This window comes from Panthera pardus, unplaced genomic scaffold, assembly GCF_024362965.1.
Source record: "Panthera pardus isolate Hobbes unplaced genomic scaffold, ASM2436296v1 HiC_scaffold_19, whole genome shotgun sequence".
In the NCBI taxonomy this organism is placed as follows: domain Eukaryota; kingdom Metazoa; phylum Chordata; class Mammalia; order Carnivora; family Felidae; genus Panthera; species Panthera pardus.
Window position 1 is genome coordinate 8,346,548 of NW_026526754.1, and position 14,356 is coordinate 8,360,903.

Sequence of the window (14,356 nt, forward strand, 5' to 3'; positions counted from 1 at the left end):
AGTCGGTTAAGTGTCTGACTTTGGCTCAGGTCATGATCTCACGGTTTATGAGTTCGAGCCCCACATCAGGCTCTGCTGACAGCTCAGAGCCTGGAGCCTGCTTCGGATTCTGTGTCTCCCCCTCTCTCTGCCCCTCCCCTACTCACGCTCTGTGTCTCTCTGTCTCTCAATAATAAATAAATGTTAAAATAAATAAATAAATAAATAAATAAATAAATAAATAAAATTATTAATGAGGCATTTTATTTATTTCTTTATTTTGGTGCTAAGTCTTTGAAATCCAATGTGTATTTTACACTTGCCACATATCCCAATTTGAATTTGCCACATTACAAGTGTCAGTAGTGTGCATGTTTCCGGTGGCTACCGTATTAGCATAGATCTAGAAAGTTACTTCCTGGCTTAATGGCATCATTGGCAGGGGAGGATTTGAGCAGGATTTGATAAGTGAAGGGGAGGGACTATAGATTGATGTTTTTGAGGCTCTTGGGGATTCCAGGGCGTAAAGGAAAAATGAAAGGTCAAGGATGAGGTCCGGGTTTTCAGTTAGGATGCAACAGATGATGCCCTTAGCCTAAGTAGGGCATCTGTGTGTGTAAGGGCTAACAGTGAATAGTTTCTTCTCTCCAGGCTCAATTGTTAGATATGCTGTTAACCCAGTTTACCAAACTATTATTGGCCTGATATCAGAGAGCACTGAGTACTTGAGTGAAAACCTTGCACTATGTCTTAGCAGATGTAATGTGTTCCAAATCACCTTTGGTCGCAGAGGGAGTCGTTTTTATAAATTTGATTGTTTTTACTTACTAGCTGCTGTTCTCTGGTTTTCAGCTTTGCAAAGTTTCTAAGTTACAAAGTTTCCTGAGTTAGAATTTGAGCAGATTTCTCCTCCAGAGTTGGCACATGTTAGAGTTGGAGGGCTATCTGTATTTGCAAGTGTTGTCCTGTACAGCTGGAAGTGACCTTTCACCCTTCTGCTCTTAAAACTCCTGTATCTTTAGTTCAGGGAGCCCATGTTATAGATAAGAAGATTGGAGCAGGAGGTCTGTGATTTACCCAAGGGATATTATACGTTATTAATGTGCCACTTTTTACAGGCCCAGGAAATTGAGTCTTCTCAAGTTAGTATATGCTGTTTCTAGTTCTTTGGACCTTTTATGTCAACATGAGGAAGACGAAATACTTGATACTTCATGATAACCTTGTTAATTTTTAAATTCTTTAATTTTAAAAAGGCGTTGCTCTCTCTCTCTCTCTCTCAAAATAAATAAACTTTAAGAAAGAAAGAAGGAATGGGGTGCCTGGGTGGCTCAGTCAGTTGAGCGTGTGACTTTGGCTCAGGTCATGATCTCACTGTTTGTGAGTTCGAGCCCTGCATCGGGCTCTGTGCTGACAGCTCAGAGCCTGGAGCCTACTTCATATTCTGTGTCTCTCCCTCTCTGCCTCTCCCCTGCTCACACTCTGTCTCTCTCTCAAAAATGAATAAATGTTAAAAAAAATTTTATTTTTTAAAATAAAAGAAAGAGGGAAAAGAAAGAAGAAAAGGAAAAGAGGGGAAGGGGAAGGGAGGGACCTGGGGGCTCCTGGCTGGCTCAGTCAGAAGGAGCATGGGACTCTTGATCTCAGGGTCATGAGTTTGAGCCCTATACTGGGTGTAGAGATTACTTTAATTAATTAAGTAAGTAACTGTAAATAAATAAGGGGAGCCAGTTGAACAAAGGAGTCCAGGTTGGCTGATAACCACCTGTTACTAACTAGAGAGGGCTGTATGTTTACAGGACAGAGTAGGCAGTGGGGAGAAGGTGTTACTTCTCACAACCTAACTTATAATTAGGTTGCCTTGCCTTGATCCAACCCCTTTTTCCTTGCTGCCCATGCCTGTCTCAAGCCCAGCCTCCCCTTTCAAGCTTGGTAATCCCTGGATTGGATTCCCACTTCGTTCACGTGTCCAAATGGTACTTCTGCCTCTTCAGGTTCAGTACATTGCCTGCCTTGAAGCTTCTCTCCCTTTCCCAGTTTTTCCTGCTCTGAACGCCTGTGGTACCTATGTATCATCTCATATTGTGCTCTAATAAATAGCACATTTTAAAATAAACTGGAATGTATTCAAGGGCTGCAGTGTTTTTCATTTGCATTTTTTTTTCCTGCCATAGTGCATCTGGTAAAGCCAGGTGCCTAGTAAATATTGAGTATCATCTTACCTGGCCCATTCAGACCCCTGATCTCAGTCAGAAAAGTTTCGTGTTCCAGCACTTCCTTGTTCCCTCGGGGACCCAGCTGCATTGTTGAGCCAGAATATGATACAGATGAGTGAGTGGTATGTGTGGATGTGGTCATGTTCCTCACTCAGTAAAAGGGGCCACTCCTGTCTTCTGTAAAGTTCAAATCTCTGTCAGGAAACCAGAGTTTAGTATGAATCGGGCACTTGCTGGACACTGGTATTTTCAAGTTAAAGAAAAAAAAAGATAGAGTCTCTGTCCTCATAATGCTCATGATCTAACTAGGAAAACAAGTATTAAATGGATTATTAGGTTTATTTGAATAATTGTGGATATAGAAAATGCTTAAAGCACATAATAAGAGGATTGGCCCTCCCATAGGGGATCAGAAGACTTCACTGAAGATCTTTTAACCAGCACCTGAAATATGAAACAGAATTAGCAAAGAAAAGACAGGTGGGAAGGTGGGGAGAGAATGGTACCCTCCAGGAATTTGAAAGAACTCCAGTTCAGCTGTAGCTAAGCGCAGCGAGGGGTGGGGGGGATACAAAGTAAGGCTGAAACTTCCTTCACTGCTGTAGTCAGCTCTGCTTTCAAAGTCTTTTCACACTAATTGTCTTTACCATATTTTACTATATATACTTTTTTGAAGTCTAACCAGGACCAGAGGAAATATTTTAGGTAGGGCATGGTGACATGGTTTAACAAGGCCTAGTAAGTCAAGACTATAATCAGTCCATGAGTATCGGATTGAAGGGATCTCAGCCAGCACAGCTTCAGTGGGGTAGTGAGGAAGAAATGATTGGAGGGGGTAAGAAGCAGGAAAAGACCTTTGACCCAGCAATTCCAATTCTTACTAGCTATATTTATGCAAAGGAGTTATTGTAGTGATGTTTGTAGTAGCAAAATACTGAAAATAATCCAACTGTCTACTAACAGGGACTGTTCCATTTATTCATTCGCCAAGCTTTTTAAAAATTTTTTTTTTCACATTTATTTATTTTTGAGAGACAGAGAGACAGCATGAGCAGGGGAGGGGCAGAGAGAGAAGGAGACACATAATCTGAAGCATGCTCCAGGCTGTCAGCACAGAGCCCGATGTGGGGCTCGAACCCACGAACTGTGAGATCATGACCTGACTCGAAGTCAGACGCCCAACCGACTGAGCCACCCAGGCGCCCCTCACCAAACATTTTTTAAGCATCCACTCTGTGTTGGGTATAAAACCAATCAAGATAGATCAAGTCCCTGTTCCTGTGGAGCTCATGGTGGAGGAGACAGTGAAGCTAACAAGTAAGCTAATTGCAGATTATTGTTGGAAGTACAAGTACTTTTTACCTGAATGTGTTTGGTTCCTGAGTTCAGGTGGCAGGGATTTGGCCATGAGAGATAGCTGTGCTTGGGGAGAGATTAATGTGGTAATGTGATGGAGAATAAATTGGAGGGTGCTAAGGCAGCTTTTCTGAGGGGGCTGTGCTCAAGATGAGACTGAATAACTAGTAACTAGTTGTCAACCACATGGAGATCCTAGGGGAAGAGGGAGAAACAGGCATAAAGGCCCAGGGTAGAAACAAGCTTGATGTGTTCAGGGATCAGCAAGGTGAGCCTGGCTAGAGCCCAGTAAGTGGTGGGAATATCTGGATCTTCTCCACAGATGCATGGAGTGCTGTTGGTTGTAATCAAGAATATGTTATGATACTTGCATGTGGAGTTCTATGAAGCAATTCAAAGCAATACCCAACTGTTAAACAGTCATTATTTCTAGGGAACATGGTGGGATTGGTGATGCGGGTAAAGGAGGGCTGTTGTTTTTACTCCCCGCTGTATTTGGATTTTCTAACAAAGGAAGTGCATGGGCAGTGAGGAATTGGTGATTGTATGACAAGGCTTGGCTTTGCAGGAAAACAAGGCAGCTAATAGGGATATGGGATTGCATACTGCCCCTCATGACTTTCCTGCCTGCCGTACTGGATCCTTTACAAAATTACATAAACATCTAGTATGTTTAACCCAGCATTGCCCCCACAGGATATCAAATGTGTGATCACTGTTCCTGATGACCCTACAGTATATTCCCAGTATTGCCATGGGAACATTTTTGATGTTGATCCCTAGTTGAACAGGAATGTGATCCTACAGGAATCCGTGACATTCAAAGATGTGGCTGTGGACTTCACCCAGGAAGAATGGCACCACGTGGACCCTGCTCAGAGGCGCTTGTACAGGGATGTGATGCTGGAGAACTATAGCCACCTGGTTTCTCTTGGTAAGGACCAATTCAGTATCTTGCCTACTGGCAGGTCTTTCCTCTCTCATTTGCTAAGGTTGTGGGGCTCGTAGATCGGGTGGCTGTGAGGAGGATGTTCACCATTAGAGCTTGTTCTCCCTTTTGGGACTCAGCTTTACAGTTTTCTGAGACTGTTCTTTAAGTGAAGTTCTTTCTTTTGCAGAACTGGAAATAGGTCATTTGATTGCATGACTCCTCAAGTTGCACCTTTTTTTTCCTTCAGAGTTCCTGACGATCAAGGACTAGTACTGACTTATAGGAGGGGTCTTTGTCCACTTGCACAAACAACCAAATCTTGTGTATTTACCCATGAGCAGGATATCAAGTTTCCAAGCCAGAGGTGATCTTCAAATTGGAACAAGGAGAAGAGCCATGGATATCAGAGGGAGAAATCCAAAGACCTTTCTGTCCAGGTAAACGAGGGGGAGTCAGGCGTGCAGGAATCAATACAGACAGTGGCACAGCTGAGGGAGGGGGGAAGCACCTTCAAATTGGTACCTTGGGAGCTTCTACACCTGCAGGAGACTGCACCATCTCCTGGATGACACTTCTCTCTGTCTCCCTTCTCCAATAGGGTGTTCCTGCTGCTGGCAGGCATTAGAGGAAAACGTGCCCCTTTGTCCTACACAGAATACCATTTCTCCCTATACTGTCACCCTATTGCTGGATTGTCTTCTCCTCAGGTGTCCTCAGTCTCTCATTATTAGCGATCCCTTTTCTTACTCATTCAGACTTTAATTGAACTCCCGTCTTCTTTAGTCTTGCTGCTTTTACTGTCACTGGCCCCAGACTTGTAGGAAATACAGCCTTGATTCTCTGCCTTTTCCTAACCTCCGTCCGACTTCTCTCCCTGACTGTACTCCTACAAAACCTGTCTAGGGAGTAGTACCATCTTCTTTCCATCATGCCTTTATGCCAGTTTGCTTCATTGCCTCTCCCTGCAGTTCCTGGAATATCATCCTCGCCTGGTATCCTGGCTCGCTAAGTATTTCTTGGCTTTAGGTCTTTGACTGCCGTAAGGAGTTTGCAAATCTGCCTTAAGGAGTCTGCTCTCCAACTTCTTCCCCTTTCTTTGTTACCACCTTAAAAGGGCACCTGCCTTCTGGTAGTTACAGCTCTTGAATCTCTACTGTGGACTCAGAAATCATCCTTACTTCTACCCTGGTCACCTTTTTCCCTTCTCACAGGACCTCTCCATGTAGAAGTCCCATGCAAGTAAATACCTAGAGTCTAAATCATCTTTCATCCCCAGCCAGCACGTTTTGCTACTTTGCCCACTAGAAACCACCGGATTTCTAATCCCTCAGGCCAGACACCCCAGTCAGTTTAGTGTTTTCCTGCAATTCAGGTTATTTTCCTCCTAAACCAGGCCCTGGGTGGAGATTACTAGAATTCCCAGTTGAAATTGCTCACCCTGTGTTTTCTTTTATAACCCATATTGGATTTTTTTAATCTTAGCTTTTTTGAGATATGATTTACATACCATAAAATTGACCTTTTTAAAGTTTACAATGTAATGGCTTTTCAGATATTTACTGAGTTGTGCGTCCTTCACCATTATCTAACTACAGAACATTTTCAGCACCCGAAAAGAAACCCTATACCCACTAGCAAGCACTCTCCATTCCCCGCTACCCCTGCACCCATTAATCTTTTTCTCTCAATGGATTACCATTTCTGGGTATTTTATGTAAATGGAATTGTATAATATGTAGCCTTTTGTGACTGGCTTCTTTCACTTAGTGTAATATTTTCATGGTTCATTCATGTTGTAGCATGTTTTAGTACCTCCTTACTTTGTATTGCTGAATAATATGCCATTGTATGGACATACCATGTTTTGTTTCTCTACTCATCACTGGGTGGACCATATTGGATGTTAACGTTTTGTCTTCATAAACCACCCGCCTTTGACAAGCTCTTGCGGTCACTCCCTGTAGCTCATTATAGGAAATAGAAACTCCCACTCATTTTAAAGGCCCCCTATCATACCTTCCAGTATTCTCTTTTTGTTCTCACTAAAACAAGCTTCACTTGGGTTGAACTTCTTTTTAATGTTTTCTGTAAGTAGTGTACACTTTCCCTCATTGGATAATGCTTTCTCCCTATCCAAAGCTATATATTATGTTCAAGGTGTCTGTCCATAAACATAATATATACTAATATGTGTATTTTTTCCTCCCCTGATCACAAGTACCATTTATATCATCTTTACTACACAAACTCAGATTTAAAAATATACCATCTGATGGTTTTCCTTTTTTGTCAGATGATTAAGTCTTATTTCTAAGATTCCAAACGCATGGAGAAAGAAACTGTTATATGTCTATGTATTCAGTCTGTGTTGCAGAGCACATAGAAGGCAGTCAGGAATTACTTGATTGTTTTGGAATATGGTTGGGGAGAGAACTTTCTCATTCATTCGTATCAACAAGCATTTCTTGAATGTCTCTCTGAGAAGTATTCTAAAAGAAAGTCAAAGCATTTTCCGTCCTTGGGAAATTAGAATTGAATGTTATTTCAGGGTAAGGAATTTGGGGGGTTAGGGTCCCTTGTTGTTGGTTTTTTTCCCTCCTAACATTTTACTGTGAATATTTTCAAACGTGTGGAAAGTTAAAAAAAATTAATACAGTGAACACTGTATACCTACCACCAAGATTCTATAGTTGTTAACATTTTATTATATTTGCTTTATTACATATTCTTCACCTGTCTATCAGTCTGTCTTTTTGATGCATTTCCAACTATGTTGCCGGCACGAGTACATTTCACTTCTGCATACTTCATATGTATCATTAACCAGAATTCAGTATTTATGTTTTTTTGTTAAGAAAAATGTACATACAATAAGATACACAACTCTTCTAAGTACCATCCCGTTGACTTTGACAAATGCATTCACCCATCTAATCCAAATTCATTTTGATATGGAACATTTCCATCATTCCAGAACCCTTCTTCCCCTTAGTTTTTAAAAGTTACCATTCTTAGAACCTAGAAACTAATTAATTATCTGCTACTAGTATTCTGAGGTTAAACAGGGGTTTAGAGATCAACTTATTAGGCAGAGTAAAATCCTTTTTGGTCAAGAGAGGTGAATAGTATGGAACCAGAACTCAGACTAAAAACCACAGCCCTAATGGTAAAGGCAAGGATGATTTGCCTCCTGAAATATTATTTTATTTCAGCTTGTGAAGTATAGCCATTGATCTCCAAGTATATCAAAGAATGATTTCAGTTACATCAGTGGCTGCAGATCTTCTCAGCAGGATTTAAAGATTTGGAGCCTCAGAGGTAACTTTTAAAGAAATTGTGAAATGGCTGTATTAGGAAGACAGATTTGGGGATAATTTGTAGAATGGACAAGAAGCATGGAGAGCAGATAGGATCTTGCAAGACATACCATGATTTTATTCCAGTAGTATCTGTGCCCAACATTCTCATGCTCACTTATTCCCTTACTTCGTAACCAGCCCTCTTAGGTGGGCTTCCTCATTCTACACTTGCCATGCACTCTGGCTCTGCAACCTGCACTGTCGCTTCTCTTTACTCTTCCTTTCCTTCATTTTGGCTCTTCTCTCCAAACTCCTGGATTAATTTCAAGACGGAATCATGAATAGTTTTTATCTCTTTCATTTCCCTATTCCTACTGTAGCAGTTTGTTTCAATAGGAGGGAATAGGGGACTTTTGCACTTTGGATTTCTTTCAGACTGGAAGACCAGGCCTGAAGGCAAATCATCACATCTGCAGCAGAGTGTATCTGAAGGATCCCGTAGTGCAGATGGCCTTTCACGTGCCACATTCGAAAACACTTGGGATGTTAGTAGCCAGTTAGAAAGACACCAGGAAAACTGGAAAAGATATCTGGGGCCAGATGCATCCACCCAGAAGAAAACAATCACACCAGAGGAAAATTTTCAGCAAAATAAATTTGGTGAAAACCCCAGATTGAATACAGTTCTGGTTACACAACTGAATGTTCCTTCAAGGCCTAGTGAATGTGATACACTTGGAAGCAATTTGGGACAGAATTCAGATATAATTAATCAGAGTAATATCCTTGCAAAAAAGAAACCTTATAAATGTGACAAATGTAGAAAAGCCTTTATTCATAGATCATCACTTACTAAACACGAGAAAACTCATAAAGGAGAGGGAGCTTGCCCCAATGGTACAGATCAGGGAATTTATCCTGGAAAGAAACACCATGAATGTACTGACTGTGGAAAAACCTTCCTCTGGAAGACACAACTTACTGAGCATCAGAGAATTCACACTGGGGAGAAGCCCTTCGAATGTAATGTGTGTGGGAAGGCCTTCAGGCATAGCTCATCGCTTGGCCAGCATGAGAACGCTCATACCGGAGAGAAACCTTATCAGTGTAGTCTCTGTGGGAAAGCCTTCCAGCGCAGCTCCTCCCTTGTTCAACACCAGAGAATTCACACTGGAGAGAAACCCTATCGATGCAATTTATGTGGGAGATCTTTTAGGCATGGCACATCCCTCACTCAACATGAGGTGACACATAGTGGAGAGAAACCCTTCCAATGTAAGGAGTGTGGGAAAGCCTTTAGTAGATGTTCTTCTCTTGTCCAGCATGAAAGGACTCATACAGGAGAGAAACCTTTTGAATGTAGCATATGTGGGAGGGCTTTTGGTCAGAGCCCGTCCCTTTATAAGCATATGAGGATTCATAAGAGAGGCAAACCTTACCAAAGCAATAACTACAGTGTAGATTTCAAGCACAGCTCATCTCTTACTCAAGATGAAAGCACTGTCAATGAAGTGAAATCCTATCATTGTAATGATTGTGGGGAAGACTTCAGTCACATCACTGACTTTACTGATCATCAGAGGATCCATACCGGACAGAACCCCTATGAATGTGAGCAGAACTTTAATCAACAACCTGTTTCTCATCCTGGAGAGAAACCCTATCAGTGTAATGTATGTGGAAAAGCTTTCAAAAGGAGTACAAGCTTCATAGAACATCACAGAATTCATACTGGAGAAAAACCCTATGAATGTAATGAATGTGGAGAAGCCTTTAGTCGACGTTCATCACTTACTCAACATGAGAGGACCCACACTGGAGAGAAACCCTATGAATGTATTGACTGTGGGAAAGCCTTCAGTCAAAGTTCATCCCTAATTCAGCATGAGAGAACTCATACTGGAGAAAAACCCTATGAATGTAATGAATGTGGGCGAGCCTTTCGAAAGAAAACCAATCTGCATGATCATCAGAGAATTCATACTGGAGAAAAACCCTATGCTTGTAAGGAATGCGGGAAAAACTTCAGTAGAAGCTCAGCGCTAACTAAACATCAGAGAATTCATACACGAAATAAACTGTAGAAACCCTGAAATTAAGGAATAGCAGAAAATTTTAGCTAAAATATTGTTCATATTCAGTATCAGAAGATTCTTAATGGAGAGGAAGCTTGAGAATGTAATGAATTTGTGTGTGTGTGTGTGTGTGTGTGTGTGTGTGTGTGCGCACGCGCGCACACACGCGTGTGCATGTGTGTGGTGTGAGAAGAAAGCTCTATGCTAGTAGACCATGTTTTTTAACAAATAGAAGCTACATTCTCAAATCTGATTACAGACTTTTGTAAAAACAACTACAAACATCATATATAACCAGCTGGAAATGATATGCCTATGTATTGGACTTTATAAAGCTTTTAAATACAGTTGTGCAGGAGATCATCAACTTTGAACAGTTTGACTTGTCACTCTGTTTACAGCCTTTTTTAATAAATAAAACTCCTGCAGTAATGACCAAAACTTACTTTTAAAATTGCTTGACAACTGCATTCATCTGCAGCTTTTAAGTTAAATTCACCATGGAAACCAGTTCCACCCCCAGGAATTCGTCATTCAAAGAATGAGATCAACTGGTTCAACCACTTCGTTGTACAGATGAAGAAACCAAAAGCCAAAGATGTGAAGTGGTTTGCACCGTGTGATAGAGCTTATGATGGCAAAGCTGGGTGGAGAATGCAGATCTCCTGGATCTTTTGCCCTTTCAAAAAAAAAAAAAGATTCTTTTGCCTGGATCTTTCAGTGGTCTGTCCACTGAAAAGGTATTTTGGAATTCAGAGGGCTTTAAAGTAAATTTTGAAATAAATCAGATGCACAAACATTTGATGAGCACTCAAGTTGGATACTTCGGGAATTCATAAAAGCATCAGAGACAACAAAATACATGCACATTTGTCATGGGCCTATTTTAAACAACTTGTTGGGGGCTTACATACCAAAATGTTAACAAAAGCTGTGAATAGTTCAACTACTAGTGACTTTTTGCCTTTTCCCAAGTGTAATGTTTATACTTTAATCTAACATATGTCAGTTTCATAAATCTATTAAATTCTCTTACTGTGTTTTTTATGACACTCCCATGAAAAATCACTGCTCCAAGCTTCCTATATTGGATCAGTGGGAAAACAACACAAGACTAACAGGGAAAATTTTCTCCAAATTAATTTTACTGTGGAGAAGTATAAATGTAATTACCCATTGTCATAAAATTTGTCTTTAAATCAGTTTAGGGAATCCATGTAATGACCTTTACTTTTTTTAGTTCAGTGCTGCTCTTCTGTCCGTAAAGCCTAAGTTAAGCTTCCATAGCCCACTCCAATCCCTAATGTTCTCTCATGCCTCCCAGGGGCTATCCCAAAGGAATTTCCTAAACCTTTGTTTGTTCATGGTGCCAACAGTGGAGAGAAATTTGGAAGCAAGTGTACACTTGGACCCCTTTCACACAAGAGCCTCTCCCCCTTTAAGATAATAATTTCCCACTCTGATGAATCATGAGATGGAATTATATGGGTAGTGGCGATGGTAAGCCTTCCTTACTGCCTTCTTTGCATGCCAAGTAGCAGGATCCATCATCCTTGTCTCATCCTGGACCATATGAGGTAGCTCCCAATGATTCTTCATAATTCTTTGCAGGAAAAATGTGCGTGGGGGCTGAAATGTGTGGTTTCCAGCCCAATAAGTGGAACAAGATGAGAATCTGCTCTTCCAAGACATTAACTGTTCAAAAACACCTTGTTTGTGATGTTCCATACTTAAACACACACACACACACACACACACACACACACACACACACACACAGTGCCAAGACCACGTGTTGTCTGATACGTAGTTTGACAACGGGTAATTCTACATAAACCCTCCACTACTGAGTGGCTACCATTCTTATCAGGAGCTTATTTGCTGCCGATTGGGGATCTCATAGAGGACTGTTTGCAAGAATGACATAAATTGCAACCAGTTGAGTGCTATCCTACCTTTATGAAAGTTTATAAAGACTTGGTTCCAGAAGACTCAAAGAAAACCACTGGTTTGTGTGTGGAGCTTGGCCTAGATCAACCAGTGTCTGAATATCAGCACATCTTCATTCATAGTGAAGGAGCCCAGAATGTTCATGGTATGCGTGGTTGATTGAGCAGAGGATTCTCTAGTTCCAGCAACCAGGCACCATGCACTTACGAACACCCAACTTTTTAGGCCACATGAAATGCATCCTTGTAACATCATTGTATTATTTCAATAAATAGCCTTCTTAGTTGAATGGGAGTCAGTTTGTCTTTTTCAGTTTTCACAACATGGCTAAGATTAAAACCATGGTGTGTCAAGAAGGAGGGATTGACTGCTAATCTTATCACAGTCAGGTGAGTTAATAATAGGTACGATTTATTGAATGTTTACTAGAAAGAAATTGTGTGAAATATTTCATAACCATCATTTATTTTTTTATTTTTTTAGTGTTTTTATTTATTTTCAAGACAGAGACAGAGCATGAGCAGGGGAGGGGCAGAGAGAGAGGGAGACACAGAATCTGAAGCAGGCTCCAGGCTCTGAGCTGTCAGCGCAGAGCCCGACATGGGACTCAGACTCACGGAGTGTGAGATCATGACCTGAGCTGAAGTCAGACGCTTAACCTACTGAGCCACCCAGGCGCCCCAACCATCATTTCATTTAATCCTTACAACTCTTTGTTCTAGATCTTGTGGTAGCTCTTGTCTTTGCCCAACTTTTCCCTCCCTCTTTCTCTTGTAAGATCTCTGCTGTACTGACCACAGGAACACAAGTCAGGATATCCCTGGGTCTCAGTAATAGTTCTAGGGGCAAGTCTGTTACCTAGCTGAGCCAGAGTCCTTTGCCAGAATATTTTCAAAATAGGTTTGACAGGGCCATTTTTATTTTGTGTTGCTAGGCTGGAAAGGTGAAGTTCTAGAACTGCCTAGAGCCCAATTCCTTACCAGAGAGAGGAGTTCAATTGTAGGAGGGGATGCAGCTGACATGATGGTATTCTCATTTCTTTTCTTTTTTCTTAAGTTTTTTTTTTTCTTTTTAAGTTTATTTATTTTGAGAGAGAGAGAGCCAAGGAGGGGCGGGGCCGGGAGGTGGGGAGAGAGAATCCCAAGCAGGCTCCACGCTGTCAGCGCAGATGTCACAAACCATGAGATCCTGACCAGAGCCCAAACCAAGAGTTAGACACTTAACTGACTGAGCCAGCTGGGTGCCCGGGTACTCTCATTTCTAATCCTGAGATCCTTTTGGACCTGGCTCAATTTCTGAAGCCCTTCCTGGGATTCAGTGGACTCCCTACTGTCAGTTCAGTGATTACCCTTTTTTGATTAAGCTAATTTGTCAGATATCTGTTGTTTGCATTAAAGAAACCTAATACACGTATCCTTGTTTTCTAACAGGGGTGGGGGGACCAGAGAGGTAAAGCAATTCCCTTGAGGTAGTATTTCCCATGGACGATTGAGGCTTTGAACCCAGGACTGTCTGGCCTTTTACCTCTAACTCTGATGTACCCAGAGCCATGTTCTGTTCAAGGAGGTGCATGTAACGTAGTATTGTTTTGGGAGGAGTGGATGAAGGGATACGGTGATACGTAAGGTTGGAGACCAAACAGGGAGAAAATGGTCAAGGGCTTTGCAGTACATTTCCTGACTACTTTAGTAAATTAAATCCCCTAAATTCACCCATAACCCTCATACCTTAATATATCAAGTTGTTATTTACATTTGCCCATACATGAAGCACCATTTTTCGTAAATATTTTCTGTGTTGCTATACAGTCTCAAGATCTCCTTAAATCCCTTACTGTTGGGACACATTTGGATTGACTTTGTTATTGGCTTTCATAATAATGACATTTAATACTTTTATCTTTTGAAACACCCCTTCCTTTTTATAGAATTTTTCTTAAAATATCCAAAAATGAGTTTTCTGGGTCAGTGTGTATATGTTAGTATAATCAGATGGTGTGAGACTCGTACAGGAATAAACTGGATACAATAGCACAGGAGTAATAGTCCAAAATTGCAGAAGGGAGCCAGGAGAAAACCTCCCATTCCTGGTCCCTGGGTGTGTCTGGGGAAGGACCCCAGGGCAGGCATTATTTCTGTCACAGCATCTAGCACACCTCTGTGCCAGCATGGAAAGATAGAAAACACTTTTCCAGTTCTTAGCCATGCTGATGATGGTGCCTGGTTCTTTGTAGCTGCTGAACTAGCTAATTCTTACTCAGCTGTTGAAATGCAAATGTCACTTCAGGGAAGGTTTTGCCTCCCTACTTCAACTAAATTGGTCACCCTCTTTTAAATTTTCAGAGATTACTGTTAATGTGCTTTATGTTACCATGGTATGTATTTGTGATTATTTGGTGTTCTCCCCACCTCCACCTCACACTAGATTGTGAGTTCTGGGAAGTCAGGGTCTATTTCTATTTTGGTAACTTTTTTGTTCCCCTGCTCATCACAATGCCAGGCACATAGTAGGTACTTTTGTAGTTTTACTAAGTGAGCGATGGAATGGAGA

General features: G+C 41.3%; 1 protein-coding gene across 2 annotated transcripts in view; it reads left to right on the top strand.

Moving 5' to 3' along the window:
* Positions 1-10,341, top strand: part of ZFP90 (ZFP90 zinc finger protein) — a 35,829-nt gene extending 25,488 nt beyond the window's left edge. The window contains exons 3-5 of one of the 2 annotated variants that reach the window (XM_019455451.2): positions 4,335-4,485; positions 4,824-4,919; positions 8,217-10,341. In XM_019455451.2, coding sequence (XP_019310996.1) covers positions 4,335-4,485; positions 4,824-4,919; positions 8,217-9,865 — 1,896 coding nt within the window. In that variant the 3' untranslated portion in view covers positions 9,866-10,341. The remainder of the gene's footprint in view (positions 1-4,334; positions 4,486-4,823; positions 4,920-8,216) is intronic. The other variant, XM_019455454.2, reaches the window with a different exon arrangement.
* The last annotated feature ends 4,015 nt before the right edge of the window (positions 10,342-14,356 follow it).